The 16,798-nt window shown below is 39.5% G+C and overlaps 1 protein-coding gene across 8 annotated transcripts in view; it reads right to left on the minus strand.

The window, feature by feature from the left end:
- Window positions 1–1,764: 1,764 nt before the first annotated feature.
- LOC150050621 (uncharacterized) overlaps window positions 1,765–16,798 on the minus strand; it is a 47,617-nt gene continuing 32,583 nt past the window's right edge. For 2 of the 8 annotated variants that reach the window (XM_090352884.1, XM_090352883.1), the window contains exons 3-4: window positions 15,382–15,437; window positions 14,639–15,272 (exon numbers count right to left, since the gene is read on the minus strand). In XM_090352884.1, the coding sequence (XP_090209010.1) occupies window positions 15,083–15,272; window positions 15,382–15,437 (246 nt within the window). In that variant the 3' untranslated portion in view covers window positions 14,639–15,082. The other 6 variants (XR_016538733.1, XR_016538732.1, XM_090352886.1 and 3 more) reach the window with 6 other exon arrangements.

Consider the following 16,798-nt stretch of genomic DNA (forward strand, 5'->3'; position numbering starts at 1 on the left):
TGCTATGCTGCAAGAAAACACAGACGCAAGATACATAACGGTTCATTAAAATGCATGTCAAACTTGTTCTGGCAGCTGGGGTAGAAATTGATAACTGTAAGATAATAATCCTTTACTTCTAAACATTTCTTTACAGTTTGGAAAGAAAATATATGAGTTTTCCTGCCCTATTTTATTTGAACTTCACCATAGGCAAAACAAGGCTCATCAGGCCCATTTTGTATGATCTGAATATGTTGAAATGCAATCGTTATTTGAATTTCATCTTTGCATATTCAACACGAGTACTCAACCATTTTCCCCCAGCCTTAAGCAAAAGCTTCCAGTGTGACAGGAGGCATTTAAACCCCAAACAAACAAAACAAAACAAAAACATTTTTCTTCATCTTATTCCCTCCCATCTCTTCTTTTTGCTCGCTGTGTATCACCTCCTGTAACTTATCCCAATAACGAATCACTTTATCAACTCTCACCTAAGTTGTGTAAAGTTACCGGTGTTTTAAAACCATGGAAGTAGAAAAATCAACCATCCTCATTACTCCCCAGTGGTAGGCTCTTATTACTGATGTAAAAGCTTTGTAATAAACACTGGCTTTTAAAGGAATTAATGGTTATAATGACCAAAGTCTGGAAGAAGACCATAGAAGCTTCTATTTGAGCTGTCTGGAGGGAGACCAGAGACAGCTGGTTCACAACTTCCATCATTTGTTCAGGCTCATTTCTTTGGGAAACTGCTCAGTGCTGAAGTGACTTATTTACGAGACACTAACTAGGTTGTAAAACTCTACATTGAGCTAACAAGACCTCTCATTGATTCCTCTCTCTTTCTCCTAACAGTGGGAGGTATTTAAAAACAGCTAGCCTGCATTTTCACAGGCAAGTTGTGGTATGAATATATGTTAGTTTTTTTCTGTTACCCGAGAGTGAGATTTCTGGGACACATAGTAAGATTGGCAGCTTGTGGGAATTCAAATCTTTCCATATTTCCTCAAACTCTTTGCCATACATAGTCAATGTTTTTGGTTTATTTTCCTTTTCTAATCTATCTTCACAGGTCTCCCGTGCATTTCATTTGCATTAGTAAATTTCCTGTCATCACCGCCAAGTATTTGTTGAAATATCTTTGATTTGTTTTTTTTAGTTATTTTTTTTTAGTTATTTGTCTTCTTCTTGCATGGCCCTGTTCTTAACATATTCTAGGTCATTTGCTTTACATAGGATCTGCAAATGTTTTCTACCAGTCAAAGTCTCCATTTTAAGGATCAAATTAAATTCGGCCACACACCTTTAGCCATGATGATTTCCTTAAGGAAGAAGGAAAAGCTGGCCAATTAATACATGAAAAGCCACACCGACTTCTGAGCTTCTCTTTGCAGAGAGTGTCATGAGCTTCCAGCATCTCCCATCCCTGGTAGGCAAATTTCTCAGCACATTACAGATCTGTCTCCATACAGTTTTGAGCTCTGGCTTTCTTATGTTCATTGGTGGTGGTGGTAGTTGTTTGCTTGTTTTTGGTGCTGGGTTTTGATTTTTTTTCTGATTGACTCAAGTTATCAAAGGAATTTAAAACAGCTAAAAATGGAAGTAGACCTTGCTCCTGGAAACCCTACAGTTCTTCTGAACTGAAAGAGCACAAGACACCAGGCCTGGTGGTTTACCTGCATGCAGCACCAAAGGGAATCACTCTGCTCTGGATAAGTGAGTTTTACATTATTCATATGCTTTGGGAAGGATGGCAGAATGTCTCCCTAGACTCACCAGCAATTCATCTTTTCTTCTTTTCTCCAAGTCCCTGAGGAACTGTGTATCTTCCAACAATCTAATAAGGGGATTGGTTTTTTTTTTTTTTTCCACACGAAAACCAAGAGACTTGTATTTGAGACCAGCCCTTTTTATTTTGCAGGTGGTCTTCGGGAATGCACCTCAACAGCCCTGAGTTATGGAAACACTTAAAATCAGAAGGATGGTGGGAATGTCAAGTTGATTCAACATGTAGGCCTTCTTCTATTGATCCAGGCTGAATGGTAGAGGGAAAAATACCCACACCCGAAATTTTTGACTAAAGAAAAACGACAGGCTTGTAGGATCAAATGTTCCTTACAGATACTCTGCTCCATATCTGCTGAAACCTCATCTTTGGGAAATTGAGATTAATTCTCCATGCATGCGCATTAGAGGTAGGCCACATTCAGTGACTTGCTCCAAGGGGTGGCAAGGGTAGTGTGCAGTGGGGAATCCGAGCACCGGGGATGAGTGGCCTCTGCCGGCATGGCCAGGAACCCTGGCACAGGGAACTGAGAGAGAAGGCTGCATCGCCTCCACGGCCTTCTTCTTCCCTGGCATCCCAGCCCCACTTAATAACGAGCTGCATGGTAGACAAGCCCTCAAGGTGGTGTCAACACGAAGCTGGAGCATGATGGTGGAATGAGGTCACAGGGCAAAGGGGGGACCCTGGATGGGAGTGGAGAGCAGAGAAATAAATTCCAAACTGGAGATATTTTACTAAAGCTTAGAGTTACTTTTTTTTCATATTCGAATGGGCTTATCAATGGAAAGTGGTGCCTTTTTAATGAACTGAAACCTCTTAACTTCCAGAAGATATGAGACATAAGTCCCAGCCCACCGTCAAAGGATTTTACCCTGCTTGTGTGAGATTTGCACAGAGCAATTAAAATCTCACATCACTGCTGTAGGAAAATAAAGATGGGAAGCAGTCTTCTGCGTGGATTCTAACTACACCAGAAATAGTTCTCGAAGATGAAGTCATTTTGTCCAGTGACTGAGTAAAACCTCAATAATTCTGGAAATGAACAAAAAATGAAGAAAAGAAAAAGAAAGTCTTGGAATCAGGAATCATGGCTCACATTTGTAATCCTAGCTACTTGACAGATAGCTATCTGGAGTATTGAGGTTTGTGGCCAGCTTCCACAAAAATTAGTAGAAATCCTATCTCAAAGAACAAGATAAAGGGCTGGGAATGTGACTTAGTGGTAGAGTGCTTGCCTACCATGCATGAAGCTCTGGGTTTCATTCCTCAGTACCACATACACAGAAAAAGCCAGAAGTGGCACTGCGGTTCAAGTGGTAAAATGCTAAGCTGGAGTAAAAGAAGCTCAAGGAGAGTGCACAGGCCCTGAGTTCAAGCCCAAGGACTGACAAAAAAAGAACGAAAGGAAAGGAAAGGGAAAGAGAAAGGAAAGGAAAGAATTATAATACATAGGACTTTATTTTTTTGACAGGCCTGGGCCTTGAACTCAGGGTCTGAGTACTGTCCTTGGACTTTCTCAAGGCTAGAGCTCTACCACTTGAGCAACAGCACCATTTCTGGCTTTTTCTATGTATATGTGATACTGAGGAATTGAACCCCGGTCTTCGTGCATGCTAGGCAAGCACTCTACCACTAGGCCAAACTCCCAGCCCTTGCACGAGCTTTTAACAAGAGCAAACTTTGATTGCTGATTTTCTATTTTTCATATGGTTGTTGATATTCAATGGCTCAGTCCTTCTAAAGAACAGGTTTGTGAAAATGACTCACCAGAGCTGTTTCCTGGTCCATAACCAAGCTTGGAATGCTAGCTCTAGTTCGCATCATTTTTTGCTTTTCCTTCTGTGGGCAGTAACAATGGCAAAGGGGAAAGACATTTCAAATTCAGATAAGTTCAAGGCCAATATTAAAATAATACTGGTCAGATGTGCAATGGCACAGTTCATTTTTAATGGCAGAAATTGTTGTAATAGTTTTATAAGTGACTTTTGTCTTGTTTTATAGGGTCGTAAGAGTGTGAGGCATTAACATCTCTTAGTTTTTCCTTCTCTCAGCTTTACAGGAAAAATTAAAGGCTGTAGAGTAAGGTTAACAAGCTAAAGCCCCATTCCCTGTAAATATGGTTTTATGGAATACAGCTATGCTTGCTGCTATCCTGACGGTCCATGGCTACTAGTGCTACAATGGCAGGGTCCGGCACTGAAACACATCCTGAAATATTGTCATGCTAACCAGCTGAGAGCATCTCCCGCCTGAGCCGCCACAGCACTACAGCAGCTGTGATTGATGTGGGAAATTAGTATACACCCAAGTTGATAGACAAGAACTTGAACTTCCCGCCAGTAACATTTCAGGCTGTTCCACAGAAATGGCTGGTTCTTGTGGATTGGTCATGGATTGTAAACTCCGATTAGAGAAAGAGCCAGTGCCCTCTTCAGAGACACTCTTCATTTAGATATTTCCAAGTTGTCATACCAGATTCTGTAGGAATGCCAAGGGCCTACCAGTAACTTGGCAGTGTGCAAAAGGAAGAGGTATAATAAGGACTAGACTAGAAGACAGATGGGGAAAACTGAGGTGGAAAAAACAGAAATGCAGGTTAAAATCATGAATGTGCCGAAAGACAAGACCCAGATCAATTCAATTTTTTTACATTAGCTTGTATCTAAAAAAGAACAAATTCATTGCAGGTATAAGGGAATAAACAGGCCACTGTTGGTCTGGGAGATAACTTTCTACCTCTTTGGTTTTGAAAGGTATTTCAATTCCAAATCTGTGAACTGGATGTATCAGACAAATCTGTTCTTATGGGTGTGACTCTGTGTGTTGTATATATGAAATGGGCACTTGGTAATTACTCATTAAAATAAAAAAACTGCTATTCTAGTAAGTCATTTCAAACTTTACCCACTCCAGTGGAAAGGACATTGACAGTGATAGGCAGGCAAGGTCTGGGGTTTGACTAAAATATGTAGATTAGAGGAAAAGGAGCAAAATTTGACACTTTAAATTATGGAGTAATTATCCACCCAATCCAGAGGGGGTGGGTAGCATGGTGGACTCCCCAAGATAGAGGAAACTTGTAGAGAAAACCTGATGTGAAAAGCATTCTCAAATCCATTTTCACTAGTGAGTACTTTTGTGTCCAGTATTTACCTGAGACTTGCACTGGGTCACATAGAACACAGCTAGAACACAGAAATTACATTTCAAAATGTGTGATTGAGGCAGGAATTTGGCACACACGTTGGAATGGTAGAGCGATCAAGAACTCCTTGTTTTAGATTCCAGTGAGAGCTCAAGGAGATTAACATGGACTGTAAATGTTAAGTCAGATTAGAGGACGATCCAGATGCATCTGGAAGAAAGAAGGAAATCGAAAGCAAGCCTTGCACTCGGGGGACCCTCAGTCCCCTGGGTCTCAACCCTGGAATCACCTAGGAACTTTCAAGAATGACAGATTTCCAAATTCCATGTTGAGACACTTGGGATTTTTTGGATGGGAATTACATTTGAATTTGTAGCAAACTTCCTCAAATATAGGGTCCTAGGTTGAGGACCACTAGTCTCCTCATTCCATCTGGTATGAAAACTGGTCATTTATACATTTATACTGATCTCACGAAAGAAGAAACTTAAGAGTTCGCCACGCTTAAATCATTTATGTTAACCTCTTAGATATTTCTGTCACCTTTCACTTGTTATTAATGCATAAAACAATTTTCTTTAAATCAACTCATTTTCTAAAAATGTCTAAGCAGTACTATCTGGGGAGAAAAAAACCCCACAAGTTTGGTGTGCTAGTTGAATTTATTTCTAATACTTATTAAAATATGCAGTGTTAACATGAATCTATGCAAGCTGGTTCCAGGTGATAAATGCAATTTAGAGACATTAAGCAGTGTGTTACCTATACTCACCTTGTATTGGAGCATTAACCCCTCTCTTCATCAGAAACAAGACTGTGGATGCATGGCATTAAGTAACTCCACACTTCAATGTTCATTTAGTTGAAGCTGCTTGGAGAATGAGGAAGACCAACTCGTGTGAGTGAGTTGTCACTCAACAATGCTTCTTTTTCTCCACCCCGAACGCATGCATCATGCTTGCAAAGTTATGTTGTATTAGATCGCCTCACCAAAGCATTATGGTGCAATCCTGCTTGAGAATCTAGAAGCTTCAGGAATTATTTGGAGCATTTTCCTCCAGAAAAATAGAGTTGTTGCTTGGCTATTATTAACCACTATATTGAGAGAAAATTGCCAGGAATGGTTAAATAGAGAGTTAATTTTCTAGATAGTCCTAGAAAACAGTATTATCTAGTGCCAAACTATTCACTTAATTAGGATTGATGCTTTATCAGTCCTTATTAACTGGGAGGTTTCTTAAACTTGTAATATACAAACATAATTTGTGGATTTCAAGGAAATAGACTTTTCAGTGGAACACTTGGAGAATTAAAAAATACCCAAAGTCACACTGACAGAAGGGAGAAAAATTTTTAAATTATTTTCTTTAAATTTTTTTTATTGTCGGGGTAATGTATGGAGGGGTTACAGTTACATTCACCAGGTAGTAGGGCATTACTTCTCATACCTTGATACCCCTTAAATTATTTTTTAAGTAGTTGTGTAAAGGAGTTGCCATTTAATAAAGTAGTTTATGAAGAGTACATTTTGATCAGTGTCACAACTTTCAACATTCTCACAAGGATGGAAATGTTCTGTTTTGTTTTTCAAATGCCATTTCTTTTACTTTTTATATTTTAATTTTTTGCTGTAAAGGTGATATACACAGGAGTTATGGTTACATAAGTCAGGTATTGACTACATTTCTTTTTGAACAGTGTTATCCCCTCCCTCATTTTTTTCCAGGTTTTTAGCTCCCCGACCCTCAGCCCCTGCAATTTATATAGTTCATTTCCAAGAGTAGTGAAGAAAATGATTTAAGTCCCATTTTTCACATTTCCATGGATCAACTTCCAGGATGAGAAGTATGGACAGTGACAAAATTGTTCTAACACAAGTAATTGGAACAACAAGAAAGGAAAGAGAGGCTAGGAAAATACTTGCACATATTTCTTACAATCATTCTTCAAAATTGCTCAGGCTTCAATGTTGACTTTCTTCCTTAACTATCATGCCCATTTGCTACAATGTTTCTGAATGTTTTGAAATAAACAATAACAAAAACTCAATTTCAAAAAGAAGAGAAAGTTCTTTGTAAACATTTCTGTCACTTTCATGTCATTTCATCATTGTGAATCTAACACAATCATTTGTATTTTAAAAAAATTATCCTGTTGTTCAACCATTAGATTCCATTCCTAACTGTCACAATCAATGCTATTCAGTGGACTTTCCACTCACAAATATTTGTGTGTCTGTTTCCTGTCAAGTGCAGTCTTAGGTCCTAGGAATTCAGTTCAATAATTGTGCATCCCTCCCTGCCTTTGAGAACTTGCAGAAAGGCATTTAAAGCATCAACCTTGAAAATGTGTTTAATAATAGGTGGACTGTGTAAGAAACTCTGATGTGGGTTACTTGGGAAAACTTTCTGAGGAGAAAGTCTTGTCCCTCAAAGGTTCACCCATGTGTATTTAAGTGGCAGGTCTTTGCATGATTGGCAGTCCCCCCACACGATCCCAAAATGCACAGGGCTTTCTTGTCACATGAAATGTTTTTCTGTCCTAATGAGCTCATTGGGAGTTAGGATGTGTTTGAACTAGACAGCTGTTGTCATCCCTCACTTGTATTAATCAGTGATGGCCTTGGTAGTATCCCTCAGGTGGTAAAGCTTTCTCCTTTGTCTTGGGTATTCTGAAAAGGAAAGACAGGGGCTGCTGTGTCCTATTCATAGCCATGGTCCAAAGTCCAGTGGAACTCTGAACAAACTGCAGGGTGATTCCAGGCCCCCTCTGCCCCCGGCCCCATATATATATATATGTGTGTGTGTGTGTGTGTGTGTGTGTGTGTGTGTGTGTGTGTGTGTGTGTGTGTGTGTGTGTGTGTGTGTGTGTAGTGAGGATCTGATAAACGTTCCATCTTCCTCCAATGCTCCAATTTGTCAAAGAACACCACCAGCTGTTATTTCAGTTCCAGGTATTTTCAGGCCTGTCAGTGTACATAAATAAGGTTTTATTGACTTGGTACAAAACAGCACCAAGAAACAGGAAAGGGAAAAGATAAGGAACAGCTTCCAATCTGAAGGGAGAAAGGATGAACAAAGAAACCCAAGACAAAATAGATGCAGAATAGAAAAGGGAGTGCTAAATAGCATGGGGGGGGGTGGAGGAGGAAATTGTCAAAGTCCTATGGGGCCCCATCTTGATAACCAGTACCCTGGGCCTAGTTCTATTTACATAAGCATCATTTCCTATCTTTTCTCTGGGAGTGAGATAATGTCTTAAAACTTGTCTGCTGGGGAAAATATCAAATTATGGAATCTTTCCAACCAGAAGACACCACAGCGAAGAATTAAAAAAAAATCCAGCTAAGTATATTTCCTTTGAAATGACCATGACCATGAATATGCAAGAGAGAGACTATGAGTTAACTTGATGAGTACAGAAGAGACAAGACTGACTGTCCCTTAATATTGATAATGCCCCAGATTGGTGTGGTTTTCTATGAATTTACTATTAACAATAAATCATCAAAAGACTTACTCTTTTGCTTGGACTCCTTCACGCCTAATGTTCCAGGGAGACAGAGACACAGACAGGAAAATGATCTGGTGTTTAATCTATTTCAAATCTCATTCACTTGACAGTATTTTTTTTACCAAATAGTATATATTTTTATGACCATTCCATCACCATGAGTCTCATTGATTAATAAAGCTCATATTTATCATGTGTTTAAGTTCTCAGGAACCTATATAACAGTGCTCAATTCTGTCCTTTGTAATTAGGTATCCAACACAAGAGAGGAGAGCTCTCACTACATCCTGGAGAAAAGCTATATGCAAAAGGACAACTGTGAGAAGGCCTTTTGGTGAAATGCTTTAGCTAATGTCATAGAGCATTGCCTCTAGAGAGGAAATCCGTGATTTTTAAACTCATCTACCACCTGTTAAAGATAAGGATATCAAACTCCAGGTATGATGATGTTTGCAAGTATATGAAGAGATACTTTACCAACTTAATTGCTAAAGACATTTGGAGATATCTTAAATGCACATATACACCAGTGTTATAATTTCTTTTTTGAAAATATCTTTTCTTGATGGGGAAAAATATCTGCTTATACTTTAGTTAAGGAAAACTATTGGGGAATATTTTGTAGCAATGAAAAATTGGAAATAACTGACACGTCCCTTTATAAGGACAAAGTTAAATAAAATGCAATATAGTTTCCTATTGAAGTACCATGAAGCCACTGAAATAAATAGGCTAGCTCCACATTTTTAATATTTATTAATAAAAAATGAAATTTTATAATTCATGTCACTGATACACTAAAAATCAAGCACATCTATTCAATTCCCAGTGTTCCATATATAGATAGATTGTCTATGTATGATAAAAAGTGTGATTACTAAGCTGGGAATGTGGCTCAGTGGTAGAGTGCTTGTCTAGCATGCATGAGGCCCTGGGTTCAATTCCTTGGTACCAAATAAATATTAAATAAAATTTAAAGAACATAGTGTAAATACTATAACTGCTTTTAAATGAGGGAAAACTAAATGATTGGAGGTGTCAAGTGGAACTTTAAGTTTAGATGCAATGCTTTATTTCTAGCAAAAGCTGAGGGAATACAGTAAAGTCAGAACAACAGTTAGTTTTGCTTATTTAGAAAATAATTGTTGAGTTCTTTATTTGACTTCTCTGTACTTTTAAAACTACCCTAACAGAATAATAAAAACAATCCTCCTCTTATAAAAAAGGAAAGGGAAAAAATTAATAAACAAACTCTCATTATTTTGAGTAATGATACCCAGATTCCAAAAATCACTTGAGCTTGAAATACATCTTCCTTCTGAGTAAATTCACAATCTGATTTTAAAAAAATCACCACAGCTTGTAGTTGATCAATATCACGAAAATGGACATTTTAGATGTTCTAAGTTGAAATGTAGTTTGGGTCTTATTTTCTCTCTCAAATTTCTCTCATCTTTCTTATCTCTCACCTCTTTCTTCTTTCTTCTCTCACCTCTCTCTTACTTTTTCTCCTCTCTTTTCTCTCTCATCTCTCCCCCCTCCCTCCTTTCTCTCTCCTCTCTCACATCTTTCTCATCTCTCTCCTCTTCTTCTCCTCTCTCCCCCCTCTCTTACCGCTTTCTCCTCTCTCTCTTCTCTTTCTCTCTTCTCTCTCCCTCCTCTCTCTCTCCTCTAGATCTCCGCTCTCTAGAATGACAGTGTTGTGGTGCATTAATAGTCCTGAATTCAAAAGGAGAAGATCTCAGACCAGCAAGTCCCGGGTCCTGCCCCCACTCTGTACCCTCGACCCTACCTCTTACCTCCATCTTAAGTGTGGAGGAATTCTGACAGATGTACTTAGCTCTGAGTATCACTTCAGGAAACAGCCACCATCCCCATACATTGACAGCAATTACAGGCCTGAGACATTTTCCTCCAGACCTATATTGTATTAGCTTTTTCTTTGTATCCTTGAAATTACAGGGTGACCTGTTTTCACTTTGGAAGTTATAACCAGTGGCTGAATGAGAACAACACTTTTCATCAAATAAATAAATAAATAACAGAAAGGCCAGGGAATTCCTCAGAGATAGATTCCTGCACTGAGGAAATAAATGAGAAAACTGAAATTTAGCTATTAAATTATAGTCAGAAACCACTAAAAATTATTACCTTTGGCATTTAAATTTGATATTTTCCACACTTTTCTGTAGGTGGAACAATGACTTGCTGTGGTGTCATTAAATATATTTAATGTTAGCTATACAGTGGATCATTTAATAACCCATCAAATGATCAACTATATTTTTTGTTTCATGGACCAATGGTATTGAAATCTTGATCAAACTCACTTCTTGGTAAATTGGTTCATATCCTATAAATTCCCTGCCTTAAGGGATATTTAGACCAAAAATATGTCTATTTACAAATAAGTACATACGTATCGGACTAACGATCCCGAAGTGTTGCATTTATCTGGCATTGGAAGTTAACAGGAACCTAAAAAATTAGGGGAATTCTTTCCAATATATGCAAACTAACTATGAGGATGAGCAGAGCAGCTTTTAATTTCAATAATTTACATAAATTATAAGGCATTGTTAGGAAATTGTCAACGTGAATGATGTGAATATCATCAAGGGTGTGAACAAAGCTAGGGAAACATTAAAGGATTATCTACAATGTCCTACTTCACAGTGACAAGAAGATCCGAAGCCTGGCCTGAAGTCTCCGGAGTTACCCCCAAATCTCTGGAGCCCGGAGCCTGGCTCACAACCAGTCTGTCTAAATGTCTCCATTTTCAGGTATCCCAGGCCTTTCCAAAGAAACCTGACTGTTCTTGGGGTAACTCTGGAGCAAGAGAAAGAAGGGAGAATCCCTCAGCGGTATTCAAGGGCCAGGATATTATTTTCCCACCATCCAGACATGAACAGGACACCCCCTTCACCACTCTACAGCTCTGAACTCTCACCACACCTCCTCCTGTTCTTGGCAAATGCAGGGAGGCATCACCGGGCCACTCAAGGGTTCTGGCCGCTGCATTTGTTTGATTGTTTGTATTTGGTGTTCATTTTTTCCTCCCTTCCAATACACATAGTTTCACCTTACAAGGCCTAAGTCCTTATAATATTATTTCAAAGATATTTCTTTAAAAAAATCAAATACTCCAAGAATTATTAGATAAAAAATACATTTCCCACCATTTTCCTCTTTTTTGTAGCACATATTAGTTATATGAAATAATAGATATCCTTATTGAATGTCCTATGTTAAAAAAACAAAAACTAAACTAAAATGTAGAGCCAGGAATGTGGCTTAGAGATAGAGTGTATGCCTAGAATGCGTGAGGGCCTGAGTTCAATTGCTCTGTGACACATCAGCAATAAATAAATAAGTGAATAAATCTAATAACAATAAAATTCTTTTTTTAAAAAAAAAAAACACATTAAGGCCGGGAGTTTGGCCTAGTGGTTAAAGTGCTTGCCTAGCATGCATGAAGACCCGGGTTCGATTCCTCGGTACCACATACATAGAAAAAAGCCGGAAGTGGTGCTGAGGCTCAAGTGGTAGAGCTCTGGCCTTGAGAAAGTCCAAGGACAGTGCTTAGGCCCTGAGCTCAAGCCCAGGACTGGCAAAAAAAAAAAAACATTAAATTTTGTTTGGGATTTAAGGATAAACACATGGACAAATCCACTCAGCCATGTAGACTGAGGTTATCAAGAAACAAAATACATAGTTCTATGTATGTACGTGTCTATGTGTGGACAGAAAGAAGATGTATGTCAACACAGAAAAAGAACGGTCTTCATTTTGCCAGGAAGTAGTTCATAGTAAAACCTCATGTTTTGGTAAATTTTGAAATGTCTTGATTAATGTTTTAAGAAACTTCAAAGGTCAACACAGTCCCTTAAGGGAAAGGGGCTTTGAACAAGAGAGAAGGGCTGGTGTCAGTTGAGTAAAAAAATCAGAGAAAGTGTAGCAGAAGGCATGCATTGGAAACAATTCAATAACTACAACCCAAACACAAAATGTGTTCCACGTGTAGTGACACCAAGAAGCAGTACACAGCAGGAGAAGTTGCCAGAAGCGAGGGCTGATTAAACATTCATATTCCTTCACACAAGGTAAGTCAACCTTCTTTTACACCTACTTTTCTTCTCAGAACATCAGCCTTGTTCTGAGAAACAGAAAGAACCCCAGAAGGGCTGGAATATAAGTGGTAGAAAGATGGAATTCTGATCATTCTAGATAATTCAGGTAATGCCCCAGCTAGATGAAGTAATGTCTGGCTTAGGCACACATAGGACAAGGAATCTGGACAAAAAAGGTTTTTGTGTTCTGGAAATAGCCAAAGGAGTCATACAGAGTGTTTGCTTTTTTGTTTTGTTTTGTTTTGCTGGTCAGGGGGCTTGAACTCAGGGCCTGCACGCTGTCCTTGAGTTTTTTTGTTCATGGGTAGTGCTTTAACATTTTGAGCCATACCTCCACTTACAGAATGTTAATAACAACCTTTACCAAGGTATGTTGTGTACCTAAACTGTGAGATAAGATCTTTCTGGTCTTTCTGTCACTTCATGGGTTATAAGAAACTTTGGGGAATGGTGTAATTATTTCTTTATCTTACACACACTGAAAAGCTGGAGATTAGCTGTCTGAGGTGTGCCCACTAAGACTGCAGTAGATAATTTGCAAATGTAGCCCAGAAATTCTCCCTGATGCCACCTTTTCACAAGGGAATCATGTCAGACTCTAGCCTGACACAAGAAAAGACATCCTTCCTAGCTTGAGGGCTGCTGGCTTGCAGCTAGTCTTAGTCAACTGAATATATCACAACAGTGTCTTACTCCCATCTTGATTCTCCAGAAGTCTTGCATGCTTTGGGTCTGCCCTTTGGACCCCCAACATTTCTATGAGAGCAAGTCCAGGTCAGCTTGAACAGGACTACACAAGAAAAGCCTCCAGATGAACTCATCCTAGACTAGGAACCATCAACCTATCCACCAAGTAGCCACAAGTGCCTAAGAGCCCAGCAGAGGTCAGCTGAGAGCCTGTCTAGCTCCACCCAGACCAGAATCACTACTCAGGCAACTGGTAGACTTGTAAGCAGTGTTAATGTTCCTTGTTTTTAATCACTTCACTGGGGAAAGTTTTGTTATGATATTGAAACCCAAGGCTGACTAACTCCAGATGCTATGCGTTTAATTGCTATATGCTGTGTTGCCAAATATTGAAAATGAGTTATTTCCATGGCTTGATGCTCTATTTCTGTGATTTTACTTTTCCACCAATCCTCTCAAACAAGAAATCCATCTTGTTTATGCGAATGGATTTTCCCATTCTAAAGTTGTTTTTCCTCCCCAAATCCTCATTTCCAGCTGCTCTGGGTCAGGGGTAAAGACAGAGCCTTCCAACAAACCTTTTGGCATCACAGAGTTGAGAGCCATCTGTTTGGCTGTAGGCTATTCACTGTGGACCCTGCAAAGAACATGGTTCTGACCAGTGGTTGATAATTTGATAGCTCATCATTAGCCAATAAATATGCTAATCATCACCCCTGAAGTGGGACTAAAACAGTAATTTGGTTGCAAAGCATCCAGGGCATGCCCAGAAGATACAGAATGAATGTGAGGCAGGCCTCACTTTTTAAAACTGGCATTTTGTTGTTTACTCCATTATATTTGCCACCTAACTCTGGTCTGCCCAAACCTGCCTAGGAGATTGAACAGTCTTCCTTGTGATTTGATAAATAAGTAGATGCTCACTTTTTTGGCAGGCTATCGCTTTACCCCTGTCCCATCTAGCCTTGTCAATGTGGAGTACCCTCTTAATGGATCTAACAGATTATCCTATAAATCTGAGAGAAATGAGAGAGAGAGAGAGGCTTGGATCTAAAAGATATTTCCTCCATTCCCCCACCATCTGGCACTCGAATCATTCAATGAGCCTTCTACTTGCAATGTCCTAGATCTGAATTCTAAAATTGACGAGGCCATCTTGATTAAGTAACTTGGTCTTACTGATTAAATAATCATGGTATCTCTCTAATAGATGTAATAAGTCTTTAAGTTATTTAGTTCCATAGTGCCCATTTCATCTTTTGCAATTTTGATAAAAATGGGTGTGAAAGCCACTAAAGTGTTTATTTGTGGTCCCATCCTATTTTTTTAATTTAAAGGTTGTTATTACAATTAGATTAGCAGAAAGTAAAAATTTTTAATTACAGTTTAATTTGTTGGTCTCTTTGTGCGTTCTCAATACTAATCCTTTATCTGATGAATAGACACCAAACGTTTCCCCCATTCTGTGGGAAACGTTATGTCTTTGTTCTCATATTTGTTTCTTTTGCTGGACAGCACTTATATACATCGTTTCTCTGAACATCTCCAAATTTAAGAGCAGGCATCTGTTGAGAACAACGATATTCTTTCACAAAACCACAGAATTCTGGTGTCTAACGGCAACCTAGTATTATAATGAATATTCTTCATTCAAATTTCACTAAAGTTCCCCCAACATGTTCTGCATTGTTCGTTTTTCTGACCAACCCAGCGTCATGTACAAGACCGAAGTGTCTGTTCCCTTTGCTTTCCTCCTTATAGACAAGCATTTGTACCAGTTATAGTTCCAGAAAAGTAGGGACTGCAGTTTTGTGGTTTGCTCCTCAATTTAGTACTATTTTACTTCTTATGACTGTGATTAATTAAACACAAAAATACACCATGGATATTGTGCTTTTTCCCCAGAGTCCCAGGAAACTTGTGGCAGTCCTTTGTCTTATTGGTGATGATACTTTTGATCCTGGGTGGGGTAGTTTCTGGAGATTTCTCAAAACCAAGGGTATCTGTTTCACCTCTGATAAAAAGTAACCTGTGTAGAGATGATGCAGATAGTATAGAAATCTTCTGCTCCCCAATAAATTCACCCAGAGCAAACTCCTAATGATGACCCAGAGTCCACCGATATTTTGCTATCTCACCTTTTCCTTACATCATTCCCTGGATGTGAAGACATTTGGTTCATCCTGGACATTTTCTGTGTGAAACAACAATTCATTTTGAAAGACTGGTCAGAACAGGTGGAGAAAAACGCCTAAATTCAACACTCAACCCAAATCCCAGCCAACCCGGGATGCAAACGACCCACTCAGTTTGCAAGACACAGCAGGCATCGTGCTGACTCGGGAGCAGAATTAATTGCCAGGGGCTGGCAGTTCTCCAAATAACCACGGTTCTTCCTTCAGTGTGGAGAAGCACTGCTGTCCCTTTGTCATAAATCTAGAGGCTATATTCTATTTGCACTTAAAGAGGCGTTCGCACATACGCCACTTCTGCTCAGCAATTATTTTGCATAAGGATTGAAGTTGGAGCTCACAGTGTGTCAAGATTGAGAAATTTCAGTAGGAAAAAGAAAAGCAACAGCCCTCCGGGCTCTCTGTGGACTCCCAAGAACACTGCAGAGTGGAATACTGGATAGACATGCAGAAACCATCTTTCAAGGACATGAAGACATACCCATAAACCAGCCATTTCTGTCTCTATCTCTACCTCTCTGTCTCTGTCTCTCTGTTTTCCCCTGCCCTCGTGTACTCACACACAAAGATAAAGAGCATTTGGCTGCCATGGGAAAATACCTTTCACACTGATGAGGGAGTTTCTGGCCAGCTTGTTTCTCTTGCCTGCTACGGGAATGTGGCAGGATGAGTTTATGTTTTTGCCTTAGCTTTTTCTCTAAACCCTGTCTTTCTGCCCGAATTCTTTCCTCGTCTGAAAAAGTGAAAAATTCCAACCACAAAGTAAGCCATCCTGAAGAGCAGGAGCAAGAGTCCCACTGACCCCGAGTATGGAGAAATGAAGCGATGGAGGAGGGAACGTTTGCTCTCCTGCCACGGCAGGATAAGCAGAAAGCACACCTTCCTCTCCATGCTAGAGTTGCTGGGGCTGGGGTGGGGGGAGCCGGGAGTGAAGAGAGACATGAGGAAAATCCCTGTGGATAAACAATCCTGATCATTTTCCACCAAAAACTGCTGTGACCCTCTGATGTTTAGAGAGGCCACACTATCTAAACCCCCAATGCTCAAATAAAACGTCCAATATCCCAAATCTATTTTCTTAAAAATTCTCCTGGGGTAAGCATTTTGTAACTTCTCCTGGAAAGAATAAAGTTAAAGCAGGCCAGACTCTGAAAAGAGTCAGCAGGTCACACTCTATTAGTGAGAAGGCCGGAGTCAATTCAGCCGGCACTAGCGGGGCCCTTGTGCAGGTTACATTGGCTTTAGGGACTCACACACCTGGACCTTGTTAATCTGTTTGCCTTGAGTCACTTCTGTGGCTTAAAAGTCTCCAGCGGCTCTTTCCTCTTTAATCTTAGGATAAATCCTTGAACTTTCCCCATCA

Source organism: Megascapheus bottae, chromosome 18 (assembly GCF_031878675.1).
Source record: "Megascapheus bottae isolate mThoBot1 chromosome 18, mThoBot2.hap1, whole genome shotgun sequence".
NCBI lineage: Eukaryota > Metazoa > Chordata > Mammalia > Rodentia > Geomyidae > Megascapheus > Megascapheus bottae.